Source organism: Ornithorhynchus anatinus, chromosome 19 (genome assembly GCF_004115215.2).
Source record: "Ornithorhynchus anatinus isolate Pmale09 chromosome 19, mOrnAna1.pri.v4, whole genome shotgun sequence".
Taxonomy (NCBI): Eukaryota; Metazoa; Chordata; class Mammalia; order Monotremata; family Ornithorhynchidae; genus Ornithorhynchus; species Ornithorhynchus anatinus.
The window spans coordinates 15,219,703-15,243,915 of NC_041746.1; the positions used below are offsets into that span (position 1 = coordinate 15,219,703).

Here is a 24,213-nt window from a genome sequence, read left to right on the forward strand (position 1 = left end):
TTCTCCCTCTGACTTAGACTGTGGGTCCCCGCTTGTCAGCTGTGTGACTTTGGGCAAGTCACTTAACTTGTCTGTGCCTCAGTTACCTCAACTGTAAAATGGGCATTAAGACTGTGAGCCCCATGTGGGACAACCTGATCACCTTTGTATCCTCCCCAGCACATAGTAAGCGCTTAACAAATGCCATTATTATGTGGAACCTGAGAATCTTGTATCTACCTCAGTGTTTACTTCAGTGCTTGGTACATAGTAAGGGCTTACCAAATACTGCAATTATTATTGCTCTGAGTAAAGTCATTTACCTTGCATCTTATGCCAGCACTTAGTACAGTGATTGACACAGAAGTAAATGCTTAACAAATACTACAATTGTAGTTAGTTATTATTATTTAAAACAAGCATTCTTTATCGTTGTGCCAGTCGCTAATCTGTTAGTATTTAATTGATAGAACTGATAGCAATTAAAGCATTTTAAGGAACTAGGAGAGAAACTATGGCAGTATGGTTAAAATATGGCACATTTTGGCTTTGCTTTTAAACGTCACTCTAAGTATAAACCTTGTTCCTAGATTTGAAAGCGGTGAAATTGCAGAGTAATGGAAGTAATTCTCCCAGACGAAGAGTACATCAGCTCTGCTTCTAAATTTAAGAGAAATGTGTGTATTGTTCTTGGCACATGTAAGAATTTGTATTAAATATGCAATCATCGTGGCTTTCCTCTTTAAAGGCATAAGTACTTTGTGTTCAACCAGAAGCTATGTTTTATATCGGGACTGTGTAAAAATAACATTTAAAAAATGTTGTAAACTAACTTGGAAGTTGAAGGAGAGTAGGGACTCAATCAGTGATTTCGGACTTTGGAAAGGAGTCTGCATACGATAAAGAAATCCCTTTAAAACCCACGCAGTCGTCGGAAAGATGACAGCGGTGACAGGTTTTCGATTTCAGGGCATTTTGACTATAAAATTACATCTCTCACGTTGTCATGCTAACATCGGACCCCATATTCTGTTGTGCAAGCTGGTTTATAAGGAAGTCGACTGTTTAACTAACAAGCTTTGCAAAAAAGTCAAGTTGTCTTTGTTTTGTCCTCTAATTGGCAAGGAGTAGATGTGCTCCTTGATGGGCTGTTTTTGTAGCGTGATCTTCAGATGTTTTAATGGAGCACCACAGGTTAGAAACAGGACCTTTTCCCCCCTCCGGTCGAACTGTCCATTTTGCTTTATGATTATATAGAGCATGTCTTTTATTGGACAGTCCCATGCATTTATTCTAAAAAATAAATGGCTTTTCCAAAATAGATTTGTGCCATTACTTGTTTCCTGAAGTGCATTTTTAGAGAGTTTTCATCCCGATACTTTTTTTCCACCCCTGGCTAACAAGGCCCGGGGTCAACACTGTAGACAAATGCCCCGTAGTGGATTTTCCACAAACATCTCTGAAAAGGTGAAACCGTTAAGTTGCCTGTCTTTCTTGTCTTTATGACACACCTGAATAAACCCTAGTGCAGTTGCCTTTTCCTTGATACCCTGCTCCTCTCTGATATCGGGTGAGATTTAAGCCTTTCCAAGTCATGCTTTGTTTCCAACTTTTTTGGGCCTGTCAAGCGAGAAGAAATGGATCCCCTTTTTCTACCTTACCGAGGTTACTTTGAAGGGAAACTTCTGCCTGTACGTCACATAGGCTCTTTTAGTGATTTTTTTTCTGGAGGAGATAAGTATCTCACCCTACTAGGAACCATCTAAGAAGGCACAATTTAAAAATCTGATCATCTTTCAGTGGCTTTTTTAACAGCTGTTTCCACATGTGATCACTCCCGTGCGAACTGTTTGGTTCCCTAGTGGAAGTACTTTAAAAACTTGTTAAATTTCTGGATTTAAGGAACGATAGCTGGGCCGTTGCTCGGTATTGAACACCCCTGGGTTAGTCGAGAAATGTCAGTCAGGAAGTTGTATTTATTGAGCACTTACTGTGAGCAGAGCACTGTGCTAAGTGCTTGGGAGAGCACAATATAACAGACACATTCCTTGTCCACAACAAGCCGATAGTCTAGAGGGGGAGACAGACATAGAAATGAAGGCAGCTGCTCCCTTTGACAACTACACAGAGTAGGTTCCTGTGCAGCCAGAAAAAACTGGTTTTGTTTTGTTGTCTGTCTCCCCCCTTCTAGATTGTGAGCCTGTTGTTGGGTAGGGATTGTCTCTATCTGTTGCCGAATTGTACTTTCCAAGCGCTTAGTATGGTGCTCTGCACACAGTAAGCTCTCAATAAATATGATTGAATGATTTATTGAATGAACCAAAGGACAGATTTGCATTGGACTGACAGGACTCATTAGTCTTGTGTTAAACATTGTCACCTCCACTCAAGTGATCCTGGCAAGGAGCCCATACTCAATATTCATTCAGTCATATTTATTGAGCACTTACTGTGTGCACGGCATTGTACTCAGCACTCGAGAGGTTTTTTGTTTTTTTTTTAGGTATTTGTTAAGCGCTTACTATGTGCCGAGCACTGTTCTAAGCACCGGGGTAGACACTGGAATCAGCTTGTCTCACGTGGGGCTCACAGTCTTAATCCCCATTTTACAGATGAGGTAACTGAGGCACTGAGAAGTTAAGTGACTTGCCCAAAGTCACACAGCTGACAAGTGGCCGAGCTGGGATTCGAACCCATGACCTCTGACTCCAAAGCCCGTGCTCTTTCCACTGAGCCACGCTGCTTCTCAAGGCTACTGTGCATTTGGGAAGCAGCGTGGCTTAGTGGATAGAGCATGGGCCTGGGAGTCAGAAGGAGCTGGCTCTGCCATTTGTCTCTTGTGTGACCTTGGGCAAGTCACTTCACTTCTCTGGGCCTCAGTGCTCTCTCCACTAGGACATACTGCAAGTCCATTGGGTATCTTATTGTGGTACCTGGATAATAAACTAGTTCTGCTTTTAACTTTATGGTACTTCTATGAAGCAGCATCGGCCTGGGATTCGGGGGACCTGGTTTCAAATGGCGGCTCTGCCACATGTCTGCTCTGGGACCTTGGGGAAGTTACTTCACTTCTCTGGGCCTCAGTTTTCTCATCTGCAAAATGGGGGTTAAAACTGTGAGCTTGTAATCTATCCCAGCACTTAATGCAGTGCCTGGCACATAGTAAGTGATTAAGAAATACCATTAAAAAAAACACAAAAAAAACTTGTATGAACTTCTGACATTTGGAGTTGATTCTCTTTATATCCCCACCCTTTGGCTTTTTAGCTTGTGCATACTTTGTTTTTCAAAATTTGGGCAGTTAACCTCCTGCTTAGTATTCTTAAAACTGCAAAAAACTTGTCTATTAAGATTTTTCTCAGTTGGATAGCTTTGTGTAGAAGGCATCTTGTTTTCGAGAAGACCCCAGGAGACCATAATCTTACAAGAGGGTTTGATCAGACTTCGCATTGTGCAAAAATTGCAATGTCAAATCCTTAAACTCAAATACCGGGAAATATTGAATAGCTGCAATTTTACTTACTTTTCCATGAACAGAGGTACAAGGTGGAGGATAACATTTTCCTTAAACTAGACAACAAAATAGCACCTCTAATGGAATAGGTAGCTTACTTGGAGATATCCATCCCTAAAGACAAACTAGTTAATGCTGACTCTGAGCATTTTGTGTAAACCAAAAGAAACAAAACCCAGAGACACAAAAGGGTCGGCAAGGTAGAAATTGAGGGGAAATGCGGTCCTGGAATTTGACTTCCATTAGTATCAATCGATCAATCGTATTTATTGAGCACTTACTGTGTGCAGACCGCTGTACTGAGTGCTTGGGAGACTACATTATGATGAATACCTACCCTTCCCACAACGAGCTTACAGTCTAGAGGGGGAGACAGACATTATAAATAAATAAATTATGGATATGTACATAAATACTGTAGGGGTTCGGCAGGGGAGTGGGAGGGTCATGAATAAAGGGGGCAAATCAGGGTGATACAGAAGGAAGTGGGAGAAAAGGAAATGAGGGCTTAGGGAAGGCCCCTTGGAGGAGATGTGCCTTCAATACGGCTTTGAAGGTAGGGAGAGTACTCATCTGTCAGACGTGAAGACAGAGGGTGTTGCAGGCCGGAGTCTGGTGTGTGGCGAGATAGATAAAATCGAAGTACAGTGAGTTGGTTGGCATTGTAGGAGCGAAGTATGCGGGCTGGGTCGTAGTAGGTGAGCGGCGAGGTCAGGTCGGAGGGGGCAAGGTGATCGACTGCTTTAAAGGCGACGGTGAGGAGTTTCTGTTTGATGCGGAGGTGAACTTGCCTCAGTATGCAAGTCATCTAACAGAATCCAAATGATCGAATAGTAGCAGTCCAAGTTCCCAGAGTAAATCATTTCCAGAACAGCACTGAGAAAAAGTGAATTCTGCCCGATTCCAGACTATTAATGAATGTGCTCCTACAGTGACGGAAGTTAGTGTTTTGGCTTCGCTCAAGACAGACTTGTCCTGTAAGGTTGAATGAAGAGGGCGTGAATATAGCCTCGTGGATAGCCGCTTTCCTATTCATCAGAAGCAGTGTAGCCTAGTGGATAGAGCACGGGTGTGGGAGTCAGAAGGACCTGGGTTCTAATCCTGTCTCTCTTTGTCTGCGGTGTGATTGAGGGGAAGTCATTTCACTTCCCTGGGCCTCAGTTCTCTCATCTGGAAAATGGGGATTAAGACAGTGAACGCTGTGTGGGATGTGGTCTGTGTCCAACCTGATTTATCTTGTGTCTGTTGCAGTTCTTAGTTCAGTAACTGGCACATAAGGAAGTGCTTAATAAGTGCCACATGATAATAATACTATGAGCCTAGTAGGCTACATAGCAGTGTGGTGTCAGAAGAAAGGGAGCATATGTACAGCAGAGTAGCAGATGAGTATAATGCTAGTTTGCTTAGCGCAGTGCTTTGCAAAAATAAAGGCCCTGCCTGTCTTACGGAACTGGGGTGCAAGACCGTGAGCCCCACGTGGGACAGGAACTGTGTCCAATCTAACTTGAACCTACCCCAGCACTTAGAACAGTGCTTGGCATATAGTACCGTAATTAGTATCATCGCATCGCATCCCCCTTTGACTCCCACAGACCACCAGGAATCCAAGTAGAAATGTTTCCAGCACAGACTGGGGGAATGTGAAAATCCAAAGAACTGCTAGCCAAGGGACTCGCTGTTTAGTTGTATTCAGAAAGCGAAAGGGGAGGAAATCAGTCCCTCCCCTCAGCTGCCAAATTAGCAACTGGGAGGTCTGGCCTAGGCTTCTGCCTAGCGGAGTGGGCTGGACTGGGCTGACTGAGTGAATCTGGTAAGTCTCCCTGTTTCAGATTCTCCCTCACTAAAACTCTGCATCAGATTCTTCCTCGGTAAAATGGAGCCCTTTGCCCAGCCCCTGAAGGTCCAAATGCCACCAAAAAAAATTTTCCAAAGTAATACCGTCTCCCCTTTTCTTCCTCCCTCCTGTCTGTAATCGATTTTCGTATCTACCCCCCTTCTGCTAGATTGTAAGCTCCTGGAGGGCTGGGATCAATACTCTCCCAAACACATAATAATAATAATAATAATAGTTGTGGTATTTAAGTGCTTACTATGTGCCAGGCACTGTTCTAAATGGGGTGGATACAAGCAAATCGCTGTGCACACAATGTAGACTGTAAGCTCCTTGTGGGTAGGGAATGTGTCTATTGTTATATTGTACTCTCAAGCACTTAATAAAGTACTCTGCACTGTTAAGTGCTCGGTAAATGCAAATGAATGAATGAAAAATGGGGTCTCGGTTAATCCTGCTTGATGAGTTTCTAATAGATTTAGCTCTCTTTTGCTCAGAGAGGATACAATTATGATTGGCAAGTCCAATAGATTAACAGATTAGAGGTCCAACTGGCTGTGTAACCTTGCCAAAGGCCTTGTACCTCTTTGTAAACATTTGTGCTCTAATAGAGTTAATTTAGATCACCTTCCTCACCGAAATGGTGGTAGGCTCATTGAAATTCCCTCTCACGAGACCAGCCAGGGTACAGGTCTTGGCGATTTGATTTTTTTTTTTAACTCAGAATATTGCTCTCATGATGGAGCTTATTAATCGCCGAGTCGAGCTGTATCGGTAGACTGATTAGCTCAAGAAGCAGGAGCCCCTATAAAATTGTGGCTTGGTCAGATCAGTTCCTTGGGTTACTTTTGTCAGGAAGACCAAGGCAAGAATTCCTTCTCTTTCATTCTAGCCTTAACCAACTATTAGGAAGAAGCTATTCTCAACTATTATACAGAAACAGCATAGCCTAGTGGGAAGAGCCTGGGCCTTGGAGTCCAAGGCCTGGGTTCTAATCCCCGTTCTGCTACTTCTCTGCAGTGTGACCATGGGCAAGTCACTCAATATCTCTAGGCCTCAGTTCTCTCATCTGTAAAATGGGGATTGTGACCGTGAGCCCCATGTGGGACAGGGACTGCATCCAAGCTGATGAGCTTGTATCTACCCCAGTGCTTAGTACAGTGTCCGGCACAAAGTAAGCACGTAACAAATACCATAAATAAGTGATAATAATCATCCCTACCGAACTCTTCTCAGGAAATGGCCGGAATGAAGCCCCAGAGCCGTTTTTGTTCCCCCCCCCCCTTACATAACATCTCCTGGCCTACTTTAGAGAAGAATCAACATCTACAGGCTCCAGTTTTGCCTTCCCGGAATGCCAGATTTTAGCTCAGAGCAAATTCTTCAGCTGAGCAATAAACCTTTGAAAATTGCTTTATAATGGAAATGCTGACAGACCATTAACCATAGTGGTGCAAATGCACAGTTTCAACATACGGATTGTTGTCCCAAGTTGCTAAATACAATAAACAATGTTGCACGGCGCCTATCTGGCATTGCCCTGTGTGTTATGTGTCACGATCCCTGGTTGTTAAAGGGACATCTCCGACATATCACCTCTGACGCACGGGAGAGGTGGCTTTTAATGCCTAGAGAGGGGCTCTTGTCCGTCCCGGACCCGATAGCCTGTTTTATATTCACCATCCAGAAAAAAGGCCAGAATAAATTTAACATGATGCATTTAATCACCATTCCAATTACAGTGTCACTGAAGCAGATCAATGTTTTCTTACGACCAATTCATTGGAACTCCGAAGTCATAAAGAATCATTATTAGGCCTATTGGAAAGCCTCAACCCAACAGGGCTCTAGACTCTGTGACTTTTCCAATTGCCCTGAAATAGTACAGGAGTGATGCCATGCTACCTAGACACATATTTCCCCATATACCGCGTCGGAACTTGGAGGATCTGACCTTCTCCTGACTAGGAGAATTTGGGATTTGAACAGCGGTCGTGAGATTCAAGGGAGGGGAATGGTCTGATGCCTTAATGGCAAAGCAGAATGAGGAGAAGGAAGGATAATGGGTAAGTTTAAGGTAGTGCCACCAGTTAAAATAATATTGATTGATAAGCTTTGGTGGTATAGTTCTAGAATTTTTCTATCCTAGAAGGACATGATTGTACTGGCCTAGGAATGTATAGCCTGGATCATTCGTACCACTGTTATTATTTATTTTAATGGTATTTGTGAAGCGCTTACTATGTTCCAGGCACTGTACTAAGACCTGGGGTAGGTACAAGCTAATCAGGTTAGGCACAATCCACGTCCCACAGAGGGCTCCCAGCCTTAATCCCCGTTGCACAGACGAGATAATCGAGGCCCAGTGAAGTGACTTGCCCAGCAGACAAGGGGGGGAGCAGGGATTAGAACCCAGGTCTTCTGACTCCCAGACCCGGACTCTATCCACTAGGCCACGCTGCTTCTCTGAATTCTATTAGATCGACTTGTCAGCTTGGGGGTACATATCGAGCGACACTCCGAAGGGATGGGTAGTACTTAATATTTTTGTCAGTGGCTTGAAAGGAATGGAGAAAATTGTCATTAAGTCTATGAATAACATTTAATTGGATAGAATTGCCGACTCCAAATTGGTTGGGTTTGCTAACACCCAGGAAGATAGAAACACAATCAGAAGTGACCAAGAAACTTAAGGAAACGGTGTTCCAAAACCAGGCTGACGTTGAGGAAGGGCCAGAGAAAGATGGAACGTGGCAGGACTGAAAGCAAACTCTCTGGTGGAGGATACAGGTGCTGGGCTGAGCCGGCAGAATATGGAAAGCATCTTCAGGGACTGTGTCTCCCAAGCACTTAGTACAGTGTTCTGCACCACAGCGCTCAATAAAGACCAGTGATGGATCGATCGATCTTCGCCCTTAACGTTCCAGTCCTGGGTTGTCCCTGGGTCCCTGCATTAAATCCAAACCTCAATTTCTGTATTGGTCCTGGCCTCAAAATAGTCCCCTAAGGGGTCTTTTGGATGAAGCCTAGTCTTTTAGGGTGCTTTTCGTGTCCTCCAGACCCACAACTCCAAATGGGCACCCATGAATGTGGATCAGAACCGAACTGACTCTTTGGGGGTCAGAGGGTGAATTCCATTCATTCAGTTGTATTTATTGAATACTTACTGTGTGCAGAGCACTGTACTAAGCGCTTAGCACTGTCATTCATCAATGTCAGGCCTTTGGTCAGTTTGACCATCTGACTTGAGTGGTTTAAATAATAATAATAGTAAGTGCTCAAGAAATTACCACAATTATTAAGTGCCAGCCACCGTACTAAGCCCTGGGGTGGATACAGGCAGATCAGGTCGATCGAGGTCCCTGTCTTACATGAGGCTCACAGTCTTAATCCCCATTTTACAGATCAAGTAAATGAGGCAGAGAGAATTGAAGTAACTTGCCCAAGGTCACACAGGAGACAAGTGGTGGAGTCGTGCTCTATCCACTAGGCCACGCTGCTTCTCTAAATGAACAGTGGGCTGAACTTTCCTGCTTCCTTTAGAGTTAGTCAGAGGGGGCCGAGGTTGGCTTTCCACTGGAATCCACAGGATGTTGTGCCTGAGATTTCTGATCCAGGAAATCAATCCTAATTCGATTCCAAAAGAGTTTGTGTTCCGGCTGAGAAATGGAGACCTATAATGGAAGAAAGACAAGGGCTGTTGGGAGATTAGCAAGTTAATTGGGTCTGACTTTGGTTCGGAGTGTCGTTTAAGCGCTTTTGCATAAAAAGAAGAGATACTTTCTTGTCTGCAGATCCTCCTCCGCGGGTCCCTTATTTGTTTGCTCCTCATCTGGACGTCGCAACTGGAAAAGACTCCTGGGAAATAACCATAAGAGCAGGAGCAGATGAAACTCCTTAAGTAGCCCATCTTCTCCGTGGTACTCTCCGAGCCCAAGCTGACCGAAGGGAATATTAGTCAGATTTGATTGTAAGGAAGCATCTGTCCTGAGAAGGGTGGTCATTTCTTGTTTCGGAGAAATGTCGTCGTGTGCAAAATTGGGCACGTGACCAGTAGATGTGGACTTTTTCATCTGACTCTCTGTGGGTACCATTTAGTCCTCTTCTTTCAAAGTTATATGACTCGGGCAAAATCAATAGCTATTCAGTCAAAATTCGACACGGGCGACTTTTATTATTTCGCTAAAAATTACCCATTTAAGATAAACCCCTCTCAGAGGCCCCCATCTTTAGAGAATCTCAAGGTATTTGATGTTCAAGCCCCATTTTTATTGTATTCACAACTGTTCTTTTAGAAAAAGGAATGAGCTATGTCCAGTGCTGAGAAACCAAAAAAAAAATAAAAGAAAAATTTTAACTGGAATGGCGTCTCACTGGAGCCGGTGGCCAGTGGGCTTTCTGGGGGTTGGGGGAGGAGGTGGTGTCGGGTGGGCTTTTGTTACGGGAGAAGGTGGCCACCGCCACGGTGGCAAATGGGGCTTGGGGGATGCAAGGGGAGTTGCAGAGTGGTCTGCCACCAGCCCAGAGCAACAGTTCTGGGATTTTTTTCTTGCTCTGGAGACGAGGCTGTGAGCTCGTTGTGGGCAGGAATGTGTCTGTTTTATATTGCACTCCCTCAAGCGCTTAGTACAGTTCTTTGCACAAAGTAAGTGCTCAGTAAATAATACGAATTAATAAAAGTTTGGAGCTTCCCGTCACTGTCTGTGTTTATAAAAGAGAAACTGAGGCACCAAATGGCCACCTGACTTGCATGGGGTCTAAAATGTGCCTGTGAATTCTGGTGTGGTCTAGTGGATAGAGCACGGGCCTGGGAGTCAGAAGGACCTGGGTTCTAATCCCTACTTGACCACTTGTCTGCTGTGTGATCTTGGGCAAGTCACTTAGCTTCTCTGTGCCTCTATCACCCTCTGTAAAATGGGGATGAAGACTATAAGCCCCATGTGGGACAGGGACTGATAAGCTTGAATCTACCTCAGGTCTTATAACAGTGTTTGACAGTCAGTAAGCACTTAACATTTATATATCATTATTGTTATCATCATCATCTCCATCTGTGGATAGAGAATGCCCAATATTTCTCCCTTTTTTCTAAGGAAAGTACAAGAGGAAATGACATTTTCCAGTGAGCGTTCTATTGGGCATAAGGATGAACTTTTTGGCTGATAGACTAGAACAAATCTCCTAGGGAGCTCTCCATCCCTGGAATTATTTTTTTCTTTCCAAAAAGAAAACACCATTTATTTTGGTTGGCTTTGGATGGATGCACCTGCCTCGAGATTTATAGAGCGTTGGTCTGATACCTCTTGACATTCCTTACGGCTCTGGGATTCTAGTTCTGGAAATCTTCCATCATCTTAACACCGCAGCGGCACTAGGTGTGATTTCGTAGGGGAGCAGTTCCTCTACCTGAAATTTGTTATGGTAATTTTGGTGGTGATGGTTTGCTGGGCTTGAAGTTGTTTCTGATTATGCAGAAATAAATGTAGCTGTGACCCCTCAGTCCTAAACCAAATGGCCAAGTCATAAGTGGAATCCAATAGCGTGCTTTTTTCTGGAGTGGGTGAGCTCCTTGCTTTAAATTCACAGCGAAAGGTAATAGTAATAATAACTGTGGTGTTGATTAAGCACCTACTATGTGCCAGGCACTGTACTAAGCGCTGGGGTGGATACAAGCAAATTGAATTGGACATAGTCCCTGTCCCATGTAGGGCTCACAGTCTCAATCCCCATTTTACAGGGGATTTTACACGTAACAGCTACCCATTTTATAAGGTAGCTGCGCACATATGTATAATGATAATAATGATATTTGTTAAACGCTTTCTGTGTGCCAAACACAGTTCTAAGCACTGGGGGGCGGGGGCGGGAAATACAAGGTAATCAGGTTGTCCCATGTGGTGCTCACAATCTTAATCCCCATTTTACAGATGAGTTCACTGAGCCCCAAAGAAGTTAAGTGACTTGCCCAAAGTCACACAGCTAAGTGGCAGAGTCGGGATTAGAACCCACAACCTCAGACTCCCAAGCCCATGCTCTTTCCAGTAAGCCACGCTGAGGAGGGGGGAGAATTGCCGTAGTCCCTTTGGATGCTTTGAGATAACTTGTTCTCTTCCCTTTAACCAGCCACACATCTACTGAAATGTTGCTCCTTCTTCCTTCTCACCTTCCTTGGGGATTTTCCAGCCACCTGAAAGTGGCTTGAGCTTTTCATTTCCTCAGTCAAACAGTGTGTGTCCTTGGTGGCTTGTGTAACCTCGGCCTGTAATTCCTCAACCTGAGTTTTTTTGCCCTCTGTCTCTCTTCAGGAATATGGCTTAATTTCCAACTAAGGAATCTCTAACTGTCTTACTCCAGGTTCTCTTTCCACCCGTCCTGAAATTCCATTTTGACCAATTTTTCCAGAAATAGAATCGTGAGCCTCAGTACGCCGCATGCTTATATTCTCTTAATAATGAGGCTTGAAGGAGGCACTCTCTTCCATCGCAAAATAGAAATTTAGCTCCAGTGTGTACAGTAATGCATTTTGAGTTTCTGGGTTAGATAGGCCCATTGCCTTCGCCACCAAAATCGTACGAAACGGACCTTTGAGTTTGGGATGATGTCCTTTATACCATCCTTGTCTGGGAGCCGGGGAAGACGCTTGCAACTGTGGAGAGAGAGTTTCCTGGGCAGCATGGCCTAGTGGCTAGAGCTCGGGCCTGGAAGGCAGGGGACCTGGGTTCTAATTCTGGCTCTGCCGCTTCCCTATTCTCCCTCCTTCCTTAGACTGTGAGCCACTTGTGGACATGATCATCTTGTATCTACCCCAGCCCTGGGAGTCAGAAGGTCATGGGTTCTACTCCGGGCTCTGCTGCTTGTCTGCTCTGTGACCTTGGGCATGTCATTTGATTTCTCTGGGCCTCCTCTGGAAAATGGGGATTGAGACTGTGAACCCCACATGGGACAGGGACTGGATCCAAGCTGATTTGCTTGTATCCACCCCAGTGCTTAATATAGTGCCTGGCACACAGTAAGTGCTTAGCAAATACCACAGTTTTATTATTATTATTATTATTACAGTGCTTGGCACATAGTGAGTGCTTAACTGATACCCAATCAGTATAAGAGGGCAGGGATAGTGTCCAGTCAATCAGTGGTATATATTGAGCACTTACTGTGTGCAGAGCACTGTCCCAAGTGCTTGGGAAAGCACCATACAACAGAGTGGGTAGAAGTGGTCTCTGTCCACAAGGAGCTTACAATTTATAGGAGGAGCAGACATGAAAAAAATACAGTTTACCAATCGTATTATCCTCTGCCGAGTGCATAGTACAGTGTTCTGCACAAAGTAAGTGCTCAATAAATAGCACTTTTAGATTGTAGGTACTCTTCTGCACTTGCCCATGAGCAATAAGAGTTATACGTTGCCTCTCGTCAGCTAGGAGCCTCCAGTAGAATAATCGGAGCCTTTGGTTGTATACTTGTTAGAATTTGCATATGTTGATTTCTTGATTTGCAGATATATGCGGCTTAAGTGTAAATGGAAATTTTGATAAATGCGATGAATTGGTGCCTAATTTGCATCTAGTGTCAATCTGCTTTCCCAGTCTCCTAAATAATTGAGAGATTGATTGTATATACAGTGTTTTAGCTTTCAGCAAGCGTTTAAATGAAGAACTCCAAGAAGTGATGTCTCTTCCTTTCCAAAAGCCAGTTGATTTATTTCTGTTGTGAATACAGGGATAGATCAGAGTTTCTCAAGGTGGGTTCTAATCCCGGCTCTGCCATTTGCCTTCTTGGCGACCTTGGGCAAGTCCTATAACTTTTCTGTGCCTCAGTTTTCTCATCTGTAAAATCCTCCTTCCTCCAACTTAAACTGTAAGACAGGGACTATGTCAACTCGATTATTTGGTACAAATCCCCAGTGTTTAGTTCAGTGCCTGGCACTGTACTAGACTGTCTTCTAGACTGTAAACTCGTGGACTGGGAATGTGTCTGTTTATTGTTGTAGTGTACTCTCCCAAGTGCTTAATACAGAGTTTTGCACACATTAAGCGCTCAATAAATATGAATGAATGGCAGGGAATCTGTCCGTTTAGTATTATATTGTACTCGCCCAAGTGCTTATATAGTGCTCTATATACAGTAAGTGCTCAATAAATGCAGTGGATTGACAGTGAATGTTTAGCAAGTACTAAAAAAAAAAAGGAAGAGCATCGTAGGGAATTGCCTGGGTGGAGTTCTAGGCCTCTGTTGAGTTATTTGGCGGTTACAATAATTACCTAAGAAAATTACCTCCTTAATTCTTCTTCCTTGTTCACCTCTCCCTCTCGTAAATGGTGGCTTAATTAATTATAGTATCTGTTAAGTGCTTACTGTGCACCAGGCACAACACTAAGCACTGGGGTGGTTGCACGTTTGTTCTTCACTACTGACCATTTACAAGAAACATCTACTTACTGAGTGTTGAGTTCTGTCAATCAATCAGTGGTATTTACTGATCAATCAATGGTGGTTTTTGAGGACTTAACTGCATGCAGAGCTTTGTACTGAGCACGTGGGAGAGTTCTATACAACAGAGTTGGTGGGCACGTTCTCTACCCACAATGAGCTTACAGTCTAGAGAGCTTGAGCTCTTACTCTAGACTCTAGACTGTAAACTCATTGTGGGCAGAGAACCTGTCTACCTATTCTTTTGTGCCGTCATCTCCCAAGTGCTTAGTACAGTGCTCTGTATGCAATAAGTGCTCAATACACTGATTGCTTGTTTGCAGAGCAGTATGCTAGAGCCCTTTCTGCATATCGCCCTTATCTCTTCATTTCTCCTGCCTCAATCAGTGGCATTTACTGAGCGTTTACCTAGAAGCCGCGTGGCCTAGTGGATAGAGCCCAGGACTGAGAGTTAGAAGGACCTGGTTCTAATCCCGCCTCTGTCACTTGTCTGCTGTGTAACCTTGGGCAAGTCCCTTCACTTCTCTGGGCCTCTGTTACCTCATCTGTTAAATGGGGATTGAGACTGTGAGCCCTATGGGGAACGGGGACTGTGTCCAACCTGATTACCTTGTATCTACCCTAGCGCTTTGTACAGTGCCTGTCACATAATAAGCACTTAAATACCACTATTATTATTGTTATTATTATTATTACTGTGTTCAGAGCACTATGCTTACTGAGACAATAGAATAGAGTTGGTAGACACCCTTCTCGTCCACAATAAGCTCCCCTAACGTAAAAGTCTCCTCTCCTGGACTAAGTAAAGGAAAGGTGTTCCTAGTCTTTTTCTTCTCCGTAGAGTCCTGAAAGTTTGGCAACAACTCGCTTTTGAGTCAAGGGCTAGGAACGAAGAGTTAAATGGAGGGGTGGGCTCCCATTGGCAGCCCCCCAGGAAATCAGGGGAAGATAAAACTTGGAGAACCTGCTGGTTTAGATAAAACTGAAGTATTTAAACCGATATTGGTTTTTCCAGGTGGGCCAGCGGCTAATAGCGATAGCAGGAAATTAGTTTCCTTTTTGAGATTTGTTATGGGACTCGGTTATATTTGCCTTGCAGAGAACATAGATTTGGACCCCTTTATCGACCCCTCCCTCAGGCCCACAACACTTATGTACCCATTCGTGATTTATCTCTCTATACTACTGGGTCTTCCCCGTTAGGCTTTAAGCTTGTTGTGGGCAAGGAATATGTCTACCAACTCTGAATTGTACTCTCCCAAGGGCTTAGTCCAGGGCTCCGCATGCTATAAGCGCTCAGTAGGCACCACTGATCGATTGATTAGTTGAAAAGACATCTGATTGCGTGCTGATTTTGTCCCTACTCTATTTCCCCCTCACTCCCCCCCCCCCTTTTTTTTTACACATGGAGATCACATATTTTTTCACTTTTATTCTGTTTCTCCACTAGTTGATTGGTGGGGTGTACAATTCAAGCCACCCTGTCGTACAGCATTGAGCTGTTAGTAATGAAGACAGAGGCAGGATGTGCAGAGAATCTGTCCTGCCTCCTGCTTCTGGCTACAGCCTAGGGTTTGAAAACAAATCTACCAGTATGAGATATATGTAGTAAGAAGAAGAATGATGGTATTTGTTAAGAGCTTACTAGGTGCCAGGCATTCTACTAAGCACTGGGGTGGATACAAGCAAATTGGGTTGGACACAGTCCCTGTCCCACGTGGGGCTCACAGTCTCAATCCCCATTTTACATATGAGGTAACTGAGGCACAGAGAAGTGAAATGACTTGCCCAAGTTTACACAGAAGATAAGTAGTGGAGCTGGGATTAGAACCCAGGTCCTTTTGGCTTCCAGGACTGGGTTCTGGCTTCCAGGACTGGCTTCCAGGACTCTATCCATTACATCATGCTGCTTCTGTGTGTATTGTATACACAGTAGCCTGCCACAGACTTCTACTCTGGATAATTGCTGAGACCTCATCGTATTTGCAGAGCACTGTACCAAGCACTTGGGAGAGTAACAATGCAACAGTATAAGCGACACATTCCCACAACGCTGGGTTAGATAATCAGGTTGGACACAGTTCCTGTCCCATGTGGGACTCTGTCTTCATCCCCATTTTACAGGTGACAGAATCGAGGCCCAGAGAAGTGAAGTGACTTGACAGTGTTGCCTTTTTTTGAAGCTGCCTCACTTTTCGTAATTTTAGAACTTTTCGGGGGGAGACACTCACGACAATCCAAATGGATTTTGTCTGCGTTTCTAAGAGATTGCCAGAGTAGAGCATTGTTGGGCCCTAGATATGTTCCAAATAGATGGTGAGCTCCTTGTGGGCAGGGTATGTGTCTACCAAAGCTGTGGTAGCCTACTCTCCCGAGCACTTAATACAATGTTCTGCACATGGTATAGCCTCAAAAATGCCATTGATTGACTGAGTGATACTCTTCCAGGTGCTTAAGACAGTCCTCTGCACACAGTAAGCACTCAATCAATACAATTGATTGATCCATACTCTCCCAAGCGCTTAGTCCAGTGCTCTGCACTCAGTAAGTGCTCAGTAAATATGATTGACAAGTTTTAATGGATTTCATTTTGCCAAAAATGTAGTTAAGCACTGTGGCCAATCCAACGTGACCAGCAGCAGCAGCAGACTATAATGTCTGATTTTAGGTTGAGAGAGAGTAGGGAATCCACCCAGAATCCGCCCCAAACACACACCTGGAGCTCCTTCACCAACTGATTAATCCGACCTTCAGAAGAACTAAAGGACTGCAGGCAATCCTGCCTAAAATAGCAATTCACCATCCTGAGAACTGCCTCCCCAGAGAGAAAACAGCAGGAAGTTGCTTCATGAGAGGGGAAGTTCTCAAGAACATTGGCTCCCCCCTCCCTTTGGTTCAATGTTTTGGTTTATTCTAGGCATCGGCAGTGGCGCTTTTATAGCAAATGACTCTGCAGGGGTTGTAATCAGTCATGCCTATGTTTTTCACCTTGGTTTAACCGAATCTTGATAGGGCCTAAAGAAAAGTGTTGTGAGCCCATCCCGTTTCTTCCAAAGGACTAATAAATGCTTTGACGTCACCTAACATTTTGGTCGTGGAGTGGATGCGATATGGGCAGCATGAAGCAGCATGGCGTTGTGGATAGAGTGTGGGCCTGGGAGTCAGAAGGTCATGGGTTCTAATTGTGTGACCTTGAGCAAGTCACTTCATTTCTCTGGGCCTCACTTACCTCATCTGCAAAATGGGGATTGAGTCCCTGTGGGACAAGGACTAATCTAACCTGATTTACTTGTATCCACCCCAGTGCTTAGTACAGTGCCTGGCACCTAGCATGCACTTAACAAATACCATTATTTTATTACTGAAAAACATGGTGAGAGATGAACTGGTCCCCACTGAACAGAAGGCCGATGAAGAAAGCAGTACATTATTTCCCAGCTGATTTGGGGAAATAGAAGCGTGAATTAACATCAGGTTTTCTCTTGGTACTTTATGTCTCATCTGCTGGACTTCAGGTCCCACTGGTCATTCTTGGTCACGAGTAAAATAAAATAAGTAGATTTTGACATTTGTTAAATGACTTACAATGTGCCAAGCCCCCTCTCAGGATCGCACCTGGAGAGTTTCCAGTACTCTACCGGTCTCGGCTATGGGAGGGAGAGTCAAGCAGAGGCATACCCATTCCATTCCTAGCTTGGCCGGTGGCTAACGAGTGGAAGGCAAAACTCCCCTGTGCTGGGCAGCAGCCACATGGGAGAGAGTCGAGGGTGGAAACTCAAATTGATTGCGCGGAAGAAGGCAATGGTAAACCACTTTCATATTTTGACCAAGAAAACTCTGTGGATACACTTCCAGACCGATTGCAGATGGAGGCAGGACATTCTGGGAGAGATGTGACCATGGAGTCACTGTGGGTCGGAAACGACTCAACAGCATAAGACAAGTGTATCGAGCACTAAGCGCTGAGGTAGATCCAATTTAATCAGGTTGGACAGAGTCCCTGTCCCACATCCAGCGATCCTAGTTAGTGAACGCTTACTGCGTGCACTTGGGCAAGTACAGTAGAACAGAGTTGTTAGCCACGTTCCCTCCCCACAGCGGGCTTACGGTCTAGACTGAGTCACGTGAGTCTCGCCGTCTAAGTAGAACTCGGAGTAAGAGTGGGAGAAACCAATCAATCAGTGGTATTTATTACATGCCGGCTGTGTGCAGAGCGATGTACGAAAGACTTGGGAAAGTACAATGTAATTGAGTGGAAAGATGCGATTCCTGCCTAGCCAGAGCTTACAGTCTTTGGGAGGACCAGAGGCTTCTTTGTAATATTAGCAGGGCTGGAATGGGATTCAGCGGTTGTTGAGATGCACATTAGCCAAAGACTTCTGAGCGAGGCCTGTTGTGTTAATTTCTGGGCAGGGAACATTTTGATCAACTCTGTCATATTGTTCTCTCCCACACCCTAAGTACAATGTTCTGCACCCAGTAAGTGCTCACTAAATACCACCGATTGATCTCTATAGACTCTTAGACCTTTGGAGTGGACACACATGACTATCTTCTGGACATCTATCTCACCATGAATTTAATAATGGAAAAAAAGAATGATTAATGCTAGATTTGGGTGTAGATGAAACCACTCCCACTCCTGAATACCTCAATCGATCAGTGGTATTTATTGAGTGCTTACTGTGTGCAGAGCCTTGTACTAAGCGCTTGGGAGAGAACAATATGGCAGAGTTGGCAGACACATTCCTTGCCCATAACTTGGGATTTGTGGTGGTCGTTGAGAATGAAATTCAGTTTAATCGAAACAAAGTTCATTCAATCGTATAAATCGAGAGCTTACCGTATGCAAAGCACTGTACTAAGCGCTGGGGAGAGTACACTGTAACAGTTGTATTCCTGCCCACAACGAGCTCACAGTGCAGTGTTTTAACTACAGTTCATCAAGAATGGTCGAGCAAATATGTTGGACCTCACACTTCTTAAGCTGTCCAGTACGGTGAAAAGAAGGATCCAGAAAATTCTGCCCGTACTTCACAACACCTCGTCTTTGTGTACCGATTAGATTGATATTGAAGTTTTAGCTTTCTTTTTTCTTTTTTTTTTCTCTGTCATCCCAGGTCCAGCAAGACTATGAATCTCTGTTCCAAATGCTTTGCTGGTAAGTGCAGTCAAAGGTTTTTTTGTTTTTTGTTAGACTATCTAAATCATATGGTTGACACGTCCTTGGGATTTTCTATGCATGGGGTACTTTTTTATTTAGCGTCTGGGTAACATCACCTTCTCCTCACTTGGACGCTTCATTTATTTTCTCAGGATTGTTGAAACGGTCTTCAGCGCGTGTAACCCAAAGAGCCTCTTGCGTAGTAGCCCCAATCTGATTTTCCGAGCAGAGTTGCCTACAGCGCCTTGAACTCACTGAACTCCAGTCTATGGATGTATTTTTCAGAGATGCCTCAATCTAGTTTGGATCCATTATTCTTTAAGGGCTAAAGGACTAAAGGGTTTAAGGGCTAAAAGATGTTGGCGCTTAAGAGAAAAATTTGGAAATTTCCAACCCTCACCCAGAACTTTTTTTAAGCTAAGTAGCCTTAAATGAAGAAACTCGGGAATCTCAAACCCAGGACCCATGACTCCATCAGACAATCTCTGCATCCACGATTCCTTTGGATTGAATGACCTTGGCAAAACGGGTGACAGAGTTTTGCCACAGGGCACCCTTCACAGTTCCCTCTTTTTCTCCTCATACCGTACCCAAATTGCATATTTGCCCACCTTAACCGTGATTTTAAATATTTAAAGTACCTGAATCAATTTAGCTAAACACAACAGCGGAAAGAAACCTCACCCTGTTAACTAACACAACTTTGGGCTATGACGTTTGGCGTTTTTAATTAGGAGGTCTTTGGTTATAGCGAAGCTACTTAAAGATATTGCTTGTTAAAGATATCTCCCTATGCTCCCTATACTCCTTTTCATTTCTTGATGCCATGAGGAAGATTTGTAAGCTCCGATTAGAGCCCTTCAGCAAAGTCTTTCGACTGGTCTCTCTCAAAGTACCAAGCGATTTACGTAGAGGGACATGGAAGTGCGGTGTATTCGGTATTTAATTTGGAAGGAAAGAGGTGCCAGTTTCTATCGGCTTTCATTATGCAGCGGCGTAATCGCCATTATTACGGAAGATGCTGCTGCCATCAGATGGCCTAATAAAATAGTATTGAATGAGTAGATGTTTACAAATAGAAAAATATCGATTTTATTCTTTCATAACAAAATTGGTTCCCAGATACCAAAGCTCAGCCTTTCCTCGAATTAAACGTGGCATCTTATGCTTATTTTTAAGGTAAGAAATAGGGTGGCCTAATGGATAGAGCCCAGGCCTGGGAGTCAGAAGGACCTGGGTCCTAATCCCTGTGTGACCTTGGACCAGTTGCTTTACTTCTCTGGGTGTCAGTGACCTCATCTGTAAAACGGGAATGAAGACCATGAACCCCATGTGGGACAGGGACTGTATCCAACCCAATGAGCGTATATTTACCCCAGTGCTTAGTACAGGGTCTGGCACATAGCACTTAAAATACCTTAAAAAAGGGGGTAAAACGCATGCATTATGTTTATCAGAACCTGATCGCTTAGTGTGCTGCCAGACAGGCAATTCCAGGTCACCATCTTCTGGATGTGCTTGGCAAACTGATGAGGCTATCTATCAGTCAATCAGTCGTGTTTATTGAGCGCGTACTGTGAGCCGAGTACCGTACTGAGCACTTGGGAGAGTACAATAGAACAAAGTTGGTAGATTTGTTCCCTGCTCACCACGAGCTTCTCTTCTTTAAATAAGCCTTGGATATCACAAACGGGTCTTATGTGAGAGCTCTGTCTCTATTTCTTCTACAGCCAAAGTAATAGTAGAGGAGGTTTTTTAATGTTATTTGTTAAGCGCTTACTATGTGCCAGGCACTGTACTAAGTGCCGGGATGGATACAGGCTAATGAGGTTGGACACGCGGGACTCCGACTTAATCCCCCTTTTACAGATGAGGGAACTTGAGGCCCGGAGAAGTAAAATGACTTCCCAGGGTAACACAGCAGACAAGTGGCGGAGATGGAAATAGAGCCCTGGGTCCTTCTAACTCCCAGACTAGCGTGGCTCAGTGGAAAGAGCCCGGGCTTCGGAGTCAGAGGTCATGAGTTCGACTCCCGGCTCTGCCTTTTGTCAGCTGTGTGACTCTGGGCATGTCACTTAACTTCTCTGTGCCTCAGTTCCCTCATCTGTAAAATGGGGATTAAAAGTGTGTGAGCCCCACGTGGGACAACCTGATTAACCTGTGCTCGGCAACCTAGTGAGTGCTTAACAAATACCAACATTATTATTACATTATTATTAGGCCACGCTGCTTCTTGCTGCCTCACACTTTATTTCCAAGGTAGGTGATGTAGAGACTCATTCTGAATTACATAGAAGACTTTTGCTTTCTGACGTCATGCCTTCACCTTCTTCCTGGTATTAGGAAGCTGTTCTGGTTTGCTACAGGACTATCGAACAGTATACCTCTCCGCAGCTAAAGCCTCATTTTCCCCTTTTCCCTCTGCTCCTCCACCTCTCCCTTCCCATCCCCACAGCACTGTACTCGTCCGCTCAACTGTATATATTTTCGTTACCCTATTTATTTTGTTAATGAATTGTACATCGCCTTGATTCTATTTAGTTGCCATTGTTTTTACGAGATGTTCTTCCCCTTGACGCTGTTTAGTGCCATTGTTCTCGTCTGTCCTTCTCCCCCGATTAGACTGTAAGCCCGTCAAACGGCAGGGACTGTCTCTATCTGTTGCCAACTTGTTCATCCCAAGCGCTTAGTACAGTGCTCTGCACATAGTAAGCGCTGAATGAATACTTACTGAATGCCAGATCTCATCCATAACTGAAGAACATTAAGTTGTACTTACGGCTCTATTAAGGACTTCCCCATTGCCTTGCATCGGGTTTTACTGGCACATCTAGCTCATTTTTAGGAAGAAAGAGCAGGAAAAGAACAATAGTAAACTAATGTAGTAAAGTTGGTGGATTTGAGTCAGTAGTAGGGGGAAAAAAATCAAGAATGACATCAAACTCTGAACTGGAAACATGAGTCATGGTATCGAAAGAGATTATTCTGGTCGAAACTCTAACAGTGTCAAACTGTAAAACCCAGTGTAAAATGGATGTTTAGATGGCAAGTTGTTTAAAACCTCATGCAAAATCACTGAACCAAATTGAATGGAAAGATAACCAAATTGTGATTTATATTTTCAGTTAATGCACAACCTTAAAAAGGGAAAATAAGAATGTATGCACAATACTTTTTATTAGAGATGGAACAAGCTTTTGGAGTAAGTGATTTCCTCCTTAAGCCTGAGAAATGGGAAGAAGGGAGGTTGGGAAGGGCTAGCGGGCTACTGAAAAAACAGATGGGAACAAAGAGGAAAGAGGAATGGATACGCCTGTCTCCATAACACATTGGTCTTAGTCAAGCATATTTTTTGTTTTCTTTCAAAAAAATAAAAGGGAAGAGAGATCAGATTAGCTGTGACCAATTCCATCCCACCTTCCCTATTTCCAGAAACCCTTAATGTTTCTGAGAGAGGAAGAGAAACATGTGCTAAGAGAATTGGGTGGTAGTGAAGATGAATACCAGTGAATCATGGTAGCCTCCCACCCTGTGGGAAAGGATGTGTGGGAAGGGAAGTGAGAAGCAGGGTGGCTTAGTGACTAGAGCACGGGCCTGGGACTCAGAGGTCCTGGGTTCTAATCCTGGCTCCACCACATGTCTGCTGTGTGTGTACCCTTGAGCAAGTCACTTTACTTCTCTGGGCCTCAGTTCCCTCCGCTCTAAAAATAGAGATTAAGCGTGTGAGCTCCTTGTGGGACGGGGACTATGTCCAACCTGATTAACTTGTATCTACCGTAGGGCTTAGAACAGTGCTTGACATATAGTAAGCGCTTAACAAGTTTATTATTATTAAGTGCCATCAAGTTATTTCCTATTCATAGCGACTCCATGGATATACTTTCTCCAGAACGTCCTGTCCTCTGCCATAATCCATAACCTTTCTAACGGTTCTTCCGTTATCGTTCTTATGGTCTATATCTAGTTGCCTGTCTGCTTGTTCCACGTTTTCCCTGGATTTTTCCTAGCATTAGTGTCTTCTCCAGAGAATTAGTCCTCCTGATTATGTGTTCAAAATATGCTAACAAGTACTATTATTATGATGATGATGTTGAAGATGATGTCCCCCTCAACAAGAAACAGAGCTGTGGTACCCAGGTTAGACACCTCCACCATGTAGCTTTGATTGACTGAAACCAGACTCCCTGTTCCCTGAATACCAGTCGAATCAATCAGTAGCATTTGAGCATTTACCATGGGCAGATCACTGTACTAAGCGCTTAGGAGAGTCCAATACGACGATATACGAGACACATTCCGTGCCCACAACGTGCTTAGAGTCTAGGGGGAGAGGGGATGGTGACAGCCATGGGCCAAGCTGCATTTTCCAGCCACGACTTCGGTATCTGTTTTTTTCCTAGTGCCGCTGTGAGTTTAGGACAGAGTCACATGAATTTAGTCCCTTACATTTGAGTCTCTCCCAGAGAGGCAGAGAGGCACCAAGCATAGTTTTGATGTTTCGAGAGTGTTATTCGATTGGCCGCCCTTAGCTTTATACGTCGTTTAGCTCTGCCAATGGGGCTGTCTTTTTCATTCATTCAGTTGTATTTATTGAGCGTTTACTGAGTGCAGAGCCCTGTACTAAGCGCTTGGGAGAGTACATACAACAATAAACAGACACATTCCCTTCCCCAAAGAGCAGTCTAGAAGAGCATGTGAGTAGTTTGACCTATTTTTTGGGAGCCCAGACTTGGCATTATGATTTTACTATTCTCAGGTGACATGGTGTTCTCTTTCAGGTTCCAACTATTGGAATCTTGGTTTTTTGTTTTCTTTTCAAGTACTTTAGTGAACTTGCCTCTGCCTGTCAGCTGCCAGTATTCCCTCCCTCTGCTTTGTTTTTTTCACTGCTTCCCATTTCTTGGGAGCTTGGAAAGATGGTCTTGCTAGCTCTTTGAGGATCAAGATTAGTCTGAATGAAGGTGAATGCTATCACGAGCAATCTAGGAATACACTTGGGGTAAGAATTTCCTCCCCATTTTGACGTTTGAGTTGAGGGAAAGTCATTTGATGTTGCTAATAACTACAAAAAAACTTTTTTGCACCTCTTGGGAGCAGAAAAATGTGAGAAATAGTTATTAAAATAATAAAAAAAGTACTCCTGGGGCATCAGGAAACTCTTAGAACATTGTTTTATTTCCTTGTTCTTAAAGCACAAGTCTTATTAAAAACAGAACATACATCCAAGATGAGCTGGGGCCTTTCTTATTATGTTATGTCATCTTTAAGTCTTTGAGAAGCTATTGTCCTCTCTTC

The 24,213-nt window shown here is 44.0% G+C and overlaps 1 protein-coding gene across 1 annotated transcript in view; it reads left to right on the forward strand.

The window, feature by feature from the left end:
• The window catches only part of ZFAND3 (zinc finger AN1-type containing 3), a 214,705-nt gene that overhangs the window by 41,288 nt on the left and 149,204 nt on the right, over nt 1–24,213 (forward strand). The window contains exon 2 of the mRNA XM_029047294.2: nt 18,875–18,915. Coding sequence (XP_028903127.1) covers nt 18,875–18,915 — 41 coding nt within the window. The remainder of the gene's footprint in view (nt 1–18,874; nt 18,916–24,213) is intronic.